General features: G+C 38.6%; 1 protein-coding gene across 7 annotated transcripts in view; it reads left to right on the top strand.

Annotated features, from left to right (window-relative positions):
- ST18 (ST18 C2H2C-type zinc finger transcription factor) overlaps positions 1 to 14837 on the top strand; it is a 322431-nt gene that overhangs the window by 134663 nt on the left and 172931 nt on the right. For all 7 annotated transcript variants that reach the window (XR_013277656.1, XM_077492678.1, XM_077492680.1 and 4 more), the window contains exon 2: positions 11282 to 11336. Coding sequence is in view for 6 of the 7 variants with exons in the window: in XM_077492678.1 (XP_077348804.1) it covers positions 11282 to 11336 (55 nt within the window). In the remaining variant the exon portion in view is untranslated. The remainder of the gene's footprint in view (positions 1 to 11281; positions 11337 to 14837) is intronic.

Genomic DNA, 14837 nt, shown 5'->3' with positions numbered 1-14837 from the left:
AGTGACCATCGTGACCACTTGTGTAGAACTACCAAAAAATACTAAATTGTTTCAATATAAATAATAGGTTCCTCAAACGTCTACTGTAAGCATGTTTTATAATACATACCAAGGCTTATTTGAGTTTTACAAACCTTTTTTTTTTGTTCTAGTCTACTGCTATATGGTCTTTTTTCTCATAAAAGATATTCACAGGTTATTTAAAGGAAAGAAAAGTGAAATCTATATACTGGTACATGTGGCAAACTCTTATGAAAAATCTATTCATACATTACTGAGTATAGTAGCTGAATAGATTTCTATCAAACCTAATTATTCATTTTCAAATACATAAATTGTAACAGTCACACTAAAATTGACTGGCCTTGTAATGATAAGTCTGTGTACTGGAGAAATTGAGAAGATATCCTATAATACATTTTTTGCTGTGTTATAGGATATTTGTTTCAGGCAGTAAAGCTTGGATCGTTTGAATAATTTAGTTTCCTAGTGTGAGATTAGCACTCTTGACTATCCAAGATACTTTCAGGGGAATTCAATAAAGCCCTACCAATGGTTTTCTGGTACTATGTCCCTTTAAAAAGGCCTACATGAGATTAGATTGGTTACTTTACTGATGCGTGCGGCAGATGCAGGTAGATCCTAATAATAATTAATACACAAAATTCAAAAACAGTTACTTCCAATTCATAGATAACTAAACTGGAGGTAAGACCTACTTTAACTTGGCATGCAGAGAAAGGCAAGTACCAGTCCTTTAAATGCAGTGCAGCAGAGTGGCATAGTTGCCACCACTCTTTTCTCCCCATCACTGGATGTTTAGGATGCTGCCAGCTTCACAGCCAGTGATGGACAGAGCCAGATAGTGAAGCTGAGACACAGGTTTCCTTCTCAGGTCCTCTCCCACCATTTAACTGGTAGCAAGCAAGGGACAGATTCTATAGCCAACAGCAGGCTGTCTATTGGCTAAGAATCCACCCACTGGTTACTTTCAATCACAAGGGGAGTGGACCTGATGAGGAACTATTTCTGTGATTCCCTACTTGGCTCTGCCCATCAATGTACAAAACTCCCTGCTGTTGTGCTGTCTGACTGGTGCAGGTGTCAGGTGTCTGACAGGTGCAGTGGCAGGGAGGAAGCACAGTTGCATTGAGGGTGGAGATGTCTATAAATTTGACCAACCAAGCCTTCAATTTCATCCTATGTTGCTACAGAAAATAATTTTCGTGGCTGGGAATCTTCTTTTCTTTCCAGGTCACAGCTCACGCACATTTCTTTTTTGATTATATTTCTTGCATGATGCTCAAATCATTAATTAGAAATGTGTTTGATTTAAAAAAAAATCCAACATGCCCAATCACTCAAATTTAATGGCTGTATGAAAGTCGGCCATTGCTGCGGCCCACTAATGGTGTGAAATTTGAACAAAAATTCTTAATTATGATTTTCAAAAAAAAAATTGAATTCAACCCATGTATAGCCACTATAGGGTGGGGAGTGCAAAATTGGGTGCAGCTGTGCATGGTAGCCAATCAACTTCTAACTTCAGCTTGTTTAATTAAGCTTTGACAAGAAAACCTGGAAGCAGATTGGTTTCTGTTCTTCCCTATTTGCTTAAGAGTAAATACACTTAGTATAAAAAAAACTTTCTCCTTTACACAAATAATTTATGTACCATTGCTAGCTAGCTAGACATAGAAATAGCTGTATACATACAAACAAGCATAAACCTCCCAAATATCCCAAGTCTGTTGGAAATTGAACCACTTGAACTCCAGAAGGTTTTTTTGATCTCGACTGGGTTTTTTTTTATTTATTGCTATATAAATTAAAACAATTTGAAAATTTTGAAAAAAACAACAATATTTTCTACTAATTTCTGTTATATAACATCCCCATTAAAATCCATAGTCTTCATAAATTTAGGCCAAAATGTATTTGAATACTGCTAATGCTAATGGTATGCGAATGTATTCTGCTACATGTCTTAGGTAAAAAAAAATCCCAATATTTGTATATTAATTGGTTTTTGTGAATTTTATGGTGACTACAAGCTGTGGAATATAGATTTGAAAAGTTATCAATCCTGATGTACTGCCTCTCATTTCTTGAGGCCTTTAAAATGCCATGACAGTACAAAACTGACTGGTGACAGTATGTTAATAATAATAATAATAATAATAATAACTTCTTATTCCTTTTTTGAAAAAAAACTTTTAAAAAATGTTTTTATTTTTTAACATTTATTTTTCTTTTTCTTTTTTTTTTTTTTACATATGTGTAGCTGTAGCTGCAGCTCGCCTGCAATAAAACTACTGTGGGTGGGTGGGATGTGGTTAAGCTCTGGGTTCTCAGCACTCAACTTACTATATACAGTATGGTAATTATGTTCCATTTCTTTTCTTTTTTCATTTGTTTATTTTATTTTTATAATTACTTTTATTATTTTTATAATAACTAGGCTCAATTTACCATTAGGCACAGTATGGTGTGCTTGGGTTTATAGGGGTCGGAGGTTAAAGGTATCTTTTCTCTGTATAGTTAAAGTTGGACAAATATAAATACACAAATTATTGCAGCTCTGTAATCATTAATACAGTTTATTATTAAATACAAAGTACGAATGTTTGACCTGGCATCAACATACTGCAGTCTCTGTATAGCAGACTTGGAGTTGGAGAAGAAGCAGTGCAAGTAGCCAATCAGTTCATGTGCTGACAAGGACCATACTGATTGGAAAAGAAAGCACAGTGACAAATAAAGGAGCTCATTGATGATCCTCATTTCACTGTCCAGTCACAGGCTGGGTTGGGTCCAGGACAACTTGTGCTTAAAGGAAGGGGGTAGAAGGATGTGGGTCATCAAACTGAGGATGTCTAGGGGTAGAAAAAATAGTGTTGGGGAAATCCTGACTTGAAGATGAATATTGCACCAAAAATTGGTTTTATTATTTCATGTATTAACAGGCTATTCATTATTATCTTGTATTTTTTGTCTGGAGCTCTGCTTTAACCAGTTCCGCACTGCCTAACACACATGTAGCAGGTCAGCCTGGCTGTGCGAAAAAATGTACCTGCTGTGATTGGACACAGTGAGAGCCAACCATCAGCCACCAGTGATCGTTCTCGGGAATGACAGAACAACGGCCTGCCTATGGAAACAAGGCAGACCATCGTTCTGTCACAGACAAAGAGAGATATCTGTGATTCCAGTGAGTCTAGTGTCAGCATCCCCCATACATTTAGAAAACACTCCCAGGGAACACATTTAACCCTTTGATTGCCCTTGATGTTAACCCCTTCGCTGCCAGTGTCATTTATACTGTGACAGTGCATTTTGTTTTTGCACTGATCACTGTATTGCTGTCACTGGTCCCAAAAAAGTGGCACAGTGTTCAATTTGTTCATCGTAATGTTGCAGTCCTGCTAAAAATCACTGATCACCACCATTACTAGTAAAAAAAAAAAGTCCCTAAATCTATAACATAGTTTGTAGATGCAATAACTTTTGCACAAACCAATCAATATATGCTAATTGGGATTTTTTTTTACTAAAAATATGTAGCAGAGTACAAATTGGCCTAAACTTATGCAGAAATTAATTTTTTTTTACATATTTTTTATTGATTTTTTATAGCAGAAAGTAAAAAATATATTTTTTTTCAAAATTGTTGCTTTTTTTGTTTATAGCGCAAAAAATAAAAACCGCAAAGGTAAGCAAATATCATCAAAATAAATCTCTATTCGTGGGAAAAAAAAGGACATCAATTTTGTTTGAGTACCATGTCGCACGACTACGCAATTGTCAGTTAAAGTAACGGAGTGCCGTATTGCAAAAAATGGCTTGCTCATGAAGGGGGGGGGGGGGGTAAATCCTTATGGGGCTTAAGTGGTTAACATGCCTTTTCCACCCTTATTATAAATCAAGTAAATGTTATACGCAAAAGAGATGATGTTGGCAGAGGGATGATGCTTGGGATGCTACAGTCACAGACTCCAGTGATGGAAATTCCATAAAAATTTTTACTAATTTGAGCTGTTGGGAGACCATTAAGTGTGTACTAAACCACCAATATACTGTATGTAAGTGTACAATAAATACTGTAAAATAGGAAAGAAGTGACTGACTTTCAGCCCAAGGTCTTAGAATATATTATTGTTTTAACAAAATGATATATTGTTTCTTTACGACGCGATGTATGTATATTTTGGTGCTTCTGTCTCTGAACTCTGCTTATCTTTGGCTCCCCATTGACATGTTTGTTTCTCTGCCCTGCGATGCCTTCGTGATACACTCTAATAGAAATACTTGGCACGTGTTTGTTACCTGGGGGAATAATAGAATTATTTGCTAAAGTCATTTGGCAAAAGAACATAAACATATGGTTTTGTTTTACATTCGGCTCTGCCAGTTGTGTAAAGTTGCTTGGAAGCTGTGCAGCGTAAATGGCTTTGGAGACAATGTCCACATAAGCTGCCTATGGCCCATCCATTCACTGTTGTGTGTGCATTGAAATACAGTTGAAATATTAAGAATCTGGTTAAAATGTCTTGTCAAAAACCCTTTGAAGTTAAAGTCTAATTTCCTCAACAGATGGAACCTATTTGTTTTCCTACTACCTAGAAATCATTTGCTAAAATCCGTTTCATATGGTTATTCAAATAATGTCATGATAAAGATGTAGCAGTGTTGTTTTTTTTAAAGAACGTCAAAGAGTTAGTGAACTGTTTATGAGGAATACATGGTAGGATATGTCCTACTCTTGCTCTCTATGGTGTTTAAATAATAGCTAGGGCATTAATTATGAGCATTACATGTATTAAATATTACATGAGCCTTCTGGCACGTGAACAGTATGAAATGTTTTTCACTTACTAGCTAATATTATTATTATAAATAAATATTAGCAGCCCTTTTCCATTAGGGAATATTGAAATTCACAATGATATGAGTAAATCCTTAGTAAAGGTCCATTTGATGAGGTCTAGGCAAATGTAAAATCAGCTTATGAACTACAGGCATACCCCACTTTTAAGTACACAATGGGGTTTATTTACTAAAGCTGGAAAGTGTAAAATCAGGCTCACTTCTGCATAGAAACCAAAGAGCTTCCAGGTTTTATTACCAAAGCTTAATTGAACAAGCTGGGGTTAGAAACTCATTGGTTTCTATGCAGTAGTGAGCCTGATTTTGTACTTTCCATCTTTATTAAATAAACCCCATTTGGTACTTAAAAGTGGTGTATGCCTGTAATATTCTATCCAGGAAATGTGTGGTAAAATACATTACAAAGTCTATGCTGTTTAAACCTTAGTGTTATATAATGTAGTGGATCAGATTTAAGATTGGCTTATTGATGGCGCTGCAGCCTCCTTGCATATGGCTCTTGCACTCATTTTTGTCAGAGCTTAGTAAATTTAGTGAAGCTTAACATGGTAAAGAATACCCCCAATCAGGTGCAAGGAAAATATAAAAAAAAAAGCAGATCTCAGAGAAACAAAGAGCTCCTATTGCAGGAAACAATGACCTATTCCATATCCCTCTCACACTATTCCTCAAACTAAATTTCCCTGCAACTCTAACCTATTATTCACATGAATCCTCCTTATAGACATAACACTAACTTTCCCTGTAACCCCTGCACTAAGATTTCCTTTAACCCCAACTATATTACTTACCCTCTCTGTATCCCTAACACTTACCCTGTTTATAGCACAAACTTTTATGCCGCGTACACACGACCGGACTTTTCAACGGACTTGCTCCAGTGGACTTTTTCTTCCCAAAAGTCTGGCGAACCTAGAAATAAAATGTGCTTCAAATCTTTCCGATGGACTCCAGTCCGGTCGAAAAATACGGTCATCTGTGTGCTAGTCCGACAGGCTAAAACTGACGCTAGGGCAGCTATTGGCTACTGGCTATGAACTTCCTTATTCTACGTCATCACGTTCGAATCCATTGGACTTTTGGAGTGATCGCGTGTGGCCAAGTTTGAAAGTCCGGCGGACTTCAGCTGCAAAGTCCGGCGGATTGTCCGCCGGACCAAGTCCGTCAAAATGTCCGGTCGTGTGTACGCGGCATTACACTAACCCTCTCCATAACCGCAACCATGACACTAACGCTCCCTGTAACACTAACTTTTACACAAACCCTCTCTATAACCTTTAACACTAGCCTACCCTCTATCCCCAGAACTAAACCTCTTTTAAATTTTAGCCATAGCACTAACCTTCTCTGTAAATCTAACCTTTACCCTATCCCTACCTATAACTCCAACAATAAAACGTACCCTCCTTATAACCTTAAATATAACACTAACCCTCTCTGAAACACTTACCCTGTCCATAACACTAACCTTTACACTAACCCTCCCTATAACCACAACTATAGCAATAACCATCTACTTACTATATCTTTATTGCTAATTTTTGCACTAACCTTTCTCATGTTTAACTACCTTTTGTAAACTTAGCTGAAATGCTAAAGGCTTATTCACACTATTGTAAGTTATATGTATTGGTGCAACGTGGTTACATTCATTCTGAATGCCACTCTAACGCACCTTGTAGATAGATGCACTAATAAGAGTATGGGTGCGCTGCCAGAAATGGTACATGCACATTTTTGGTGTGTTATGGTGTGTTAGGCAGCACATTAAAAAGAAAAGACTGTTAAAGCAATATACTTTATTTGCAGCATAACACACCATAACAGTGTGGACAGGCCCTAATCCTCCTGTAATCGAGTGCTTGGCTGGCTGCTGGAGGAGGGTCTGCTCATTTGCTACCACCACCACTGAACATTTTATAGTGGGTTGTGGGATCCCCGGCTTATCGCCAGCCATAAGTGGCTGTAGAGCATGGGCTCTGTATGCTTGCTCTTTCTCCTTCCCCCATCTTAGCAGCAACAGTGAGAAGGCAGGAGGACACAGAAGCTGCAATCGATCATGGGACATGTCGTCCCCAAGACGCAACATACATTATAAGGGAAGGAGGCTGCAAATTACACCGCCAGGGAGCCTTGGATACAAAGGAGGGGAACACAGTATTTTCCTGGGCAAATTCACTGAGGGAACATAGCAGGCAGAGGAAACTGGGCAAAGAGCTAAGGCTCTGTGTCGTGTGCCTCAGGCAGAGGACAGAGAAAGAAAGATTGAGCCACTGGAAAGCAATTGCTGTGTAGAGAAACCAGAGAGTACAGAGCTGTGATCTGAGTGCCGAGGGACTGAGCTACCACCAGGATATAGCCCATGCTGTGCTGAGAACTGGAGTTACCCAAGGCAACCCAGAGTAATTGGACATCTAACCAATGGGACCACTGCTGATGTGTCACTTGGTCTGGTGAGAGGGCCTTGTGGCCATAACCTGTTTCTTACTAGAGAGACTGAGCACTTTAGAAATTGACTTCACAGTCACCTAGTAGCCTTATTGCTGTCTGCAGGTTAGACTGGAACTATTCTCATGTGCACCAATGGTACCACTGGGCTCCAACACTATCCGGTAGAGGAGTTAGGACTAAATGCTGCCCCTTTACAGTTGCTACACAGAGACCCTTTCCCATTGCTTAGTTTAAGAGGTACCTCTCAGGGGACATTTCGCTAGACTCTAGCCATTCTCTTACAGTGAATTATAAACCGGTTGTAGTATTCCCATCCCCACTGCAGTTAAATTTTTATATGCACCATTTATTTTCGACTTCACTTTTTTATGAGTTAATTCCAGTCTAGTAGTACAAGTCTCAATTCGGACTTACTTTGACATAGTGATCATATTGTCTAGCTGATTGTGTCTGCATCTACGTACTCTTTGCTCATTTATGGGCAAACTTGTATCTATTTCCTAGTACTAATTCACAGCCAAGTTAAAGGTATCTATACTTGTGTTGTTATAAGTGCTTAATGTAATTTATAAATCAGGTGTGTCAGAGGAGCTGAGGTTGTTCTTGGAGTCGAGGCACAAAACAGAGCCCAATTTACCAAACAGCTCCTTCTGTGCTACATACCACCCACCGTAGAGTAAAACACTACACTCCATAGAGTAAACTGGACAAAGTGATAAAATATCTTTAAACTTATTTGCATACCCACCTCTTCTGTACCAGGTTCCTATGCACTAAAAACCAATACTGCAGAAAATTTTAAAGTTTTTTGCTAAAAAAAGGTACATCATTTTCAAATAATGAATAATGTATTACTTCTCAAGTTTTGGAAGGCCAATTCTTTAGCATGGATTTTTTTATGTTCTCAATGCCTGTGGAGGTTTCCTCATTCAGTCCAGGAACATACTTTAAACTTATTTGCATACCCACCTCTTCTGTACCAGGTTCCTGTGCACTAAAAACCAACACTGCAGAAAATGTACGTTTTTGCTAAAAAAGGTACATCACTTTCAAATAATGAATAATGTATTACTTCCCAAGTTTTGGAAGGCCAATTCTTTAGCATGGATTTTTTATGTTCTCTTAATGCCTGTGGAGGTTTCCTCATTCAGTCCAGGAACATACTGTTAAGTAATTAACTTTTATTCAGTCTGATTCCACCGTGCATGTTTATGGCACAGATATTAGAGTGTAAGCTTGTGGGGGTGGGATTGGGGGTCTATATAATCTGAAGGTAAATGTTTTGATCATACAGAGGACAATGGAAGAATAAATAATTTTGCAAAAAAAAAAAATATATATAAACCTACATGTACAAATTTACAATTCATTTGATCAGTGGTTTCTTGGAAGCTAAATAAAAGCTTGACAAATGAATACAAAGCTTTATTAAAAGCATTGAAAAAAGAGCAGTACGTTGTAAATTCTTTGAAAAAGAAATTATGATTAAACAGGGTTACATGGCATTTCAGATGCTTTATGGCCATTCTTTTAAATGTGTCCATAACTGCAGGTCGTTTGCAAAAATAAGTGTACCAATGGATAAACTTCAAGAAATACAAAACAATTAAGGGTATTGTGTGTCCATAAAAGGTGTATAGAAGAACAATGAAACAAGCAGATATTTAAATAAAATCATTTCTTGGCATTTACTTAGGCTTGATCGAGTAGTAATTCTTTCCTGAATTGAAGCACAGACTGCTTTTAATTTTGTCTGTGGAGTTGCCTGCCATAAAAAACACAATAGATAAATAGTATATCTGTGCATAATATATACAGCATTCTAGAGTTGTTTATCTCAATAGACTATAGTAATCAAAAGTAATGAACCTATTATGTGTAGGACCTTGGAGAGCGTTGAATGGCAGTAAAAGTGTGGCACATAAAAGGTTTATTAAAGGAAATTAAAGTCCATCATTGCCACACCTGCTCCCCTATTATAAGTCTATGGCAGGTCAGTGCCTTCAATCACAACTCAGCAGCACAGAATAGATAATGTTTCACATTACAATTGCTTCCACAAAGAGGACACTCAGTTGTTCATCTTCAGTGTGCTCACAACTTACTAGCACAAAGCATTAAATAAAAACAAAAGACCATCTTAAAAAACATGTGTGACGTGTGCTTGTAGATCCTGTGTTTTCTGGCTTTTAAAGTAACATAAAATATTTTAATAATTTGAGTTATTTTATAACCTTTATATGAAATGCATTAAAAAAATTATTTTGTGTGTAGTTATACTTTTTGACAATGTTTGGAACAAAACACATTGTATTATATACCACAAAAATCACAATGATTGCAAAGTAGCACACAGAGTATTGTTATATATAATAAAGCAACATGCATGGCCATTAATATACTTCTATATATTTATACACTGAACCCTGTTTATTTATCTTTATAATAACCCTTCCCACTATATTTATGCTACTCCTGATTGCTAGAATCTGTACCACCTACAGTTCTCAATTTTTGATCAATTAGCAACCCGCAAACTAAAGATTAATTGTAGTATTGCTGATCAGTAAATCTAAAATTGTAGCCTATCCCATCTGTTATAAGTAAGAGATTGTGTAGACTTCACTTAAAGTGTTACTCAAACCCACAACAGTAAAATCAATATGTATATGCAGTAAAACATTCTTGTTATACTCACTGTGGAACCTAAGGGGTTAATTCTCTGCAATGTGTTAAAAGGCTGTTTGATTCTGTCTTCTTCTGTGTGAGCCTCCTCTTTTTCCACAGTCCCCTAAACCTGATAAAACAAAGCCTTGGGGGCAAGCTGCACATGCTCAGTTTGGCGCGTATTGCTAGATAGTTCTTTTTTTTTTCTTGGGTGAATGCATGTGATCAACACAGGGTCAATCAGCACTGTCCAGACAGAGGGTCAGGGGTCCTGCAGCCTCTCAGGACTTTCACAGGGTCAGGGGTCCTGCAGCCTCTCAGGACAGTCAGAGTCACAGTGATGAAAATTCATTCTACTGTACAAGCTTTAACCAGACACTCATAGAAGTAAAAAAACTAGAGAAGGTATTTAGCAGTTTATATTTACTAAAACTTTAACATTTCCATGTTCTGTGTACTGTGGGAGACCAGATATAGTACATGCAGGGTCCTGGGTTTAGTAACACTCTAAAAGTTCAGCCAGTCTAGGATACTGAACTCAACTGCCTCAGCTCAACCAAAGTGTACTGAATATATTATTATGTAATATTCAAAATGATTACAATCTTTGGTAAACTTTGATAATATTTAACATGCCACCCTAAAGTGATATTTTAGTTGGAACCTGATCCACTGATTTAGACCAGAGTTTGCTTAGCTGTCTTGCTTAGCCCAAGGACAAGATATAGGGGGTTATTTACGAAAGGCAAATCCACTTTGCACTGCAAGTGCACTTGGAAGTGCAGTCGCTCTAAATCTAAGGGGTAGATCTAAAATGAGGGGAAGCTCTGCTGATTTTATCATCCAATCATGTGCACGCTAAAATGCTATTTTCCTTGCATGTCCCCCTCGGATCTACAGCGACTTTACTCATAAGTGCACTTTCAGTGCAAAGTGGATTTTCCTTTAGTAAATAACCCCCATAGTGTCATAGTTCCTGACTCTGTCCCTATTATTCTAGAAGTTTTGGATGTTTCTATCCACCTTGAAACATTTTACCTTGCATTCTCAAAGGTGTGAAAGCTTTGTAATGGCCATTCTGCAGGTCTACAGAGACCTAGCCAACAGAACTAATAGAGACCTAAAAAACCTTACAGATTCTCCAAAAAATATAATACATGTTTTTTCATGCTAAGCATCTAATAAAAACTAAAATATCAATTTTGGGTGGATTAAACCTAGGATTTTGAATGATATAGCATGCTAATTCAATAGATAATATATTTATTCTTTTCAGATGGCTGTAGATAGAGAAGACACACATCTATGCATACTCTCAAAAGAAATGAAAGGTATGTTGCATTGGTTATACAAAGTCAAAGATCTTTTTATTCTAAATATATAACAATGCCCTTTAAAAGTGAGCAAAATGAAATATTTGATGAAACTAGATTATGTTTGTATATTTATTTGTTTTGATAATATAATAGTAATATACTGTATATAATATATATAGTTAAACATACAGCAGAGTAATGAAGTAAGCAGAGTGCTATTCAAATAAATAGAGAGAAACAAAAAGTTAGGAGAGGGAAAGCACAGTCAATTACCTGTCATATTCATGTGACCAGTCTCTCCCCTAACCATTAACTTTTCTTTATAGTAGATAGAACTCCATGTGACTACATATGATATACACAGTGGCCTGCATTTTTGGAGTGAAGAGTAAATGTCAGGCCACAGTGTGGAGTAATACTGCAATGTTCAACAAAGAGTGAATAGCAGTATCTGCTCACTGTTTTAAATTGGCCCTATTGTGTGACTCCAGACTTTCTTTTCAGGCCTAATTAGGACCATCTCATATGGTGGTAATTTGCTGTGAAAGAGGGCACAGACTGGATTTACTGAAGTATGAAGTGGTGTGAAAAGAGATGACATACAGTTGGGCCCATTTATTAAAGTATAAAATGTGATGAAGTAAGCCTGTATTTAAATCAGACATGTAATCCTGAAGAAACTTCGCTTTTTTTCCCTTCATCTTTTTGGTTGTTTGATGTTTTAGTAAATCAGACCCAGGATCACTATAGCTTTAATTTGGTAATTTGGTAGTTTAGTGACTGTCCACACAATAAAGTGAATGCTTACTAAGCAAAGTTTATGTTTACTCTACCAAGCAGTAGTGGCTAGTGCTCCATTTGTTGGTGAAGGGGGTGCCAAAACCACCCGCCAACAAACCCCCTCCCCACGTGCAGTCGTTAGGTCAGTCAGTCAGTCGCACCAGCCTTGCACTTACCCCATCTAGGTTGCGGGCAGCGCTTGCTCCTCGTTGGCTTCACCCAGCATCTTCTCCTCATCCTCTGCTTTCATGGCGGCTTTCTCTGTGTCTTCTCCTTATCCTCCTCCATAGTGGCCAATACGATCACTTCTCCTCTTGGCTATTCGGGTCTCAGAACCCACTTCCTGATTGGCAATTGGCAATATTAATTTGCTATTGTCACACAATTGAGTGGGCTCAGGGAGCAGTGCTCTGCACCCCAAGCCCACCCTTTTTTGAAGCCTATTAGAGCCTCTGTCTTTAATCCTGTGTTTCTAAAAAAAAAAAAACATTGGAATCCATGCTTTCAGTGCCCTGCATGTAGATTAGGGGCCTGGACGCATGGATTAGGAGGGCAGGGCCCCTGCAACCTGTATGGATGAGCCGCCACTACTACCAAGGGAATATTCACTCAGCATAGCATAGTAATTACCCCCAAAAGGAGCTGCTGGAAATGTTCAGTTCTCCTACCATTTCCAGGGATGACCCTGCCAGTAACGGGACCCACAAATACACTGACACACCAATAGAGCTAAAATTAGACTTCAATGAAGCAGAAATAACCCCTACATAAACGTATTAGTTAAAACAGTTTGACAGTGACTAAAGGCAATGATTTGAGAGCTGGGAGTGTGGAGAATGACACTGCAGGTGACAATAAACAGAAGTCAATGCAATAAGAATCTCCACTATGTAGTGAGAAAGATACAGCTAAGTACCGAGGTCCTGTGTTTATCTACTAGATCTAACTAACCACTGGCTAGTAGAAAAATCTGCACAAAGTCTGCTGGCAGTGGGGGGCCTTTAAACTTCACACTAAAGATCTCAACCTTCAAGTAAATGTATCTATAATACACAAGAATGTTCCAAATAACAGACTTTGAAAGGATTATGTGTTCCCAAAAAGTGCTACTATTTGCAGTGTTGCCCCAAAGAGTGTAGGTAAAGTGATAATGTTTGATACAAGGCCGCTCACCATTCTGACATCTAATGAATGTCCTCAGATGGCTGATCCTACAGGCAGGCTGGAAGCAGATGAGAAGTAGACCATGCTTTCCTGGATGGGTGAGATGTGGATCGCACTTTACCTGGCTGCAGGTACCTCTCTCCCTTAGATGCAGATGGCAGGGTTTCTTTGTTTTATCTTTGTAATTTTGCAGGGAGCACAGTGGGATATAGACCACAATCTCAGGTCACCCCTTCTCTCTCTCAGATGCTTGTGACCTCCACCATTGTGTTGCATTCTGTTCTACTTTCCCAGGCATTGCACTCTCTATCGCCTTTGTGGATGTGGCCATTCACAGTCCTCCTGCATCTGGCAGATGGGGCTGAGTGCTACTCCTGATGCTCATGTGGTCAATCATATTATAGCTTCCTCCTGGCTTGTCAATTAAATAGCCCAAGAGTCAGGCAAGCTGCAATGCAGCTGCAAATATGTTCATGCCCAGGTTTAAAGTGCCCCCCAGCTAGGCAAAACTAAGCAGCACCACTCCAGACAGAAGCCTTGCTTCCTCTGCAGACACTCTGAGTGCCTGTCTATGCTCCAAGGAAACAATATTACACAAGTAGCACACTGGAAACATCAACTACTCTAAATGCATTTATTTGACCAGAAGCAGAGTGACAGCAAACAGCATATATGAACAGGGACTGCCCATACTTTATGTGTTTAACTATAATAGGCTTACTTATATGGATACTTACAAGTGTCACATACCTGGTTGTAGGCCAAAGTGACAACAGGGCTTCCCTTGTGGCTCTGGTCTAAAAACACCTGAGTATGGAGACAGGTGAGCAAGGCACAAAGTAGCATGGGTGTCAGGGATCCAGATGGTGGGTAGTTACTCATGAAGATGGTTGATAGAGACTGTGTCCAGGTAGTAGATGTGAAATATCAGAGATACCTCAGGAGGAACCCTAACCGACAGTCTGTATGCCCCTGGCATAATAGTGCAGGGCAGGACCTATGAGGCAAATTTGAAAAGCAGAAGTGCACCAGTAGAAAGAAGAACCATTGTCCACAAACCGAGCCAAGGTCTTAAACAGATAAGCTACCAGAATGGGAGACATGGTCTGAATCCAAAGGTTAGGAGCAAGGCCAAGCCTTACGTAAGAGATCTAGTGGAAGTCAGGTTTAGTAGCAAGCTGAGGTCAGGAGTCAAGAAGAGCACAGTCCAAGTACAAGTTGAGTCAGTAATAGGTAATTCTGTAGCACAAAATCGAGGCGCACAAGAACAAGCATCACAGATAGCTAAAGATTATCCAATGATTACCAGTCACAGCTCCTTTCGTTAAACAGGGCATTTGGCATCAATTCTGGGATTGGACGTGTGTGACTGACATGCAAACACGTGTGCCTACATAAATTACTGGCAGGAATTCTTAGCCTGCTTATTGACACATACATATCAGTTAGCATCCTGACAGTGCCCCTATTCCAACAGTCTCCGGATGCCCATTGGGGCCATCTTTTCTGGAAATTTGATCAAGGGATAAGGAGCCATGCTATCAAAATACTATACCCTAAAATCTAAAAAAA

The sequence above is a fragment of the Lithobates pipiens genome, unplaced genomic scaffold (assembly GCF_037356315.1).
Source record: "Lithobates pipiens isolate NorthernLeopardFrog02 unplaced genomic scaffold, aLitPip1_a1.2 Scaffold_19, whole genome shotgun sequence".
Taxonomy (NCBI): Eukaryota; Metazoa; Chordata; class Amphibia; order Anura; family Ranidae; genus Lithobates; species Lithobates pipiens.
This window is presented reverse-complemented; position numbering and strand designations above follow the sequence as displayed.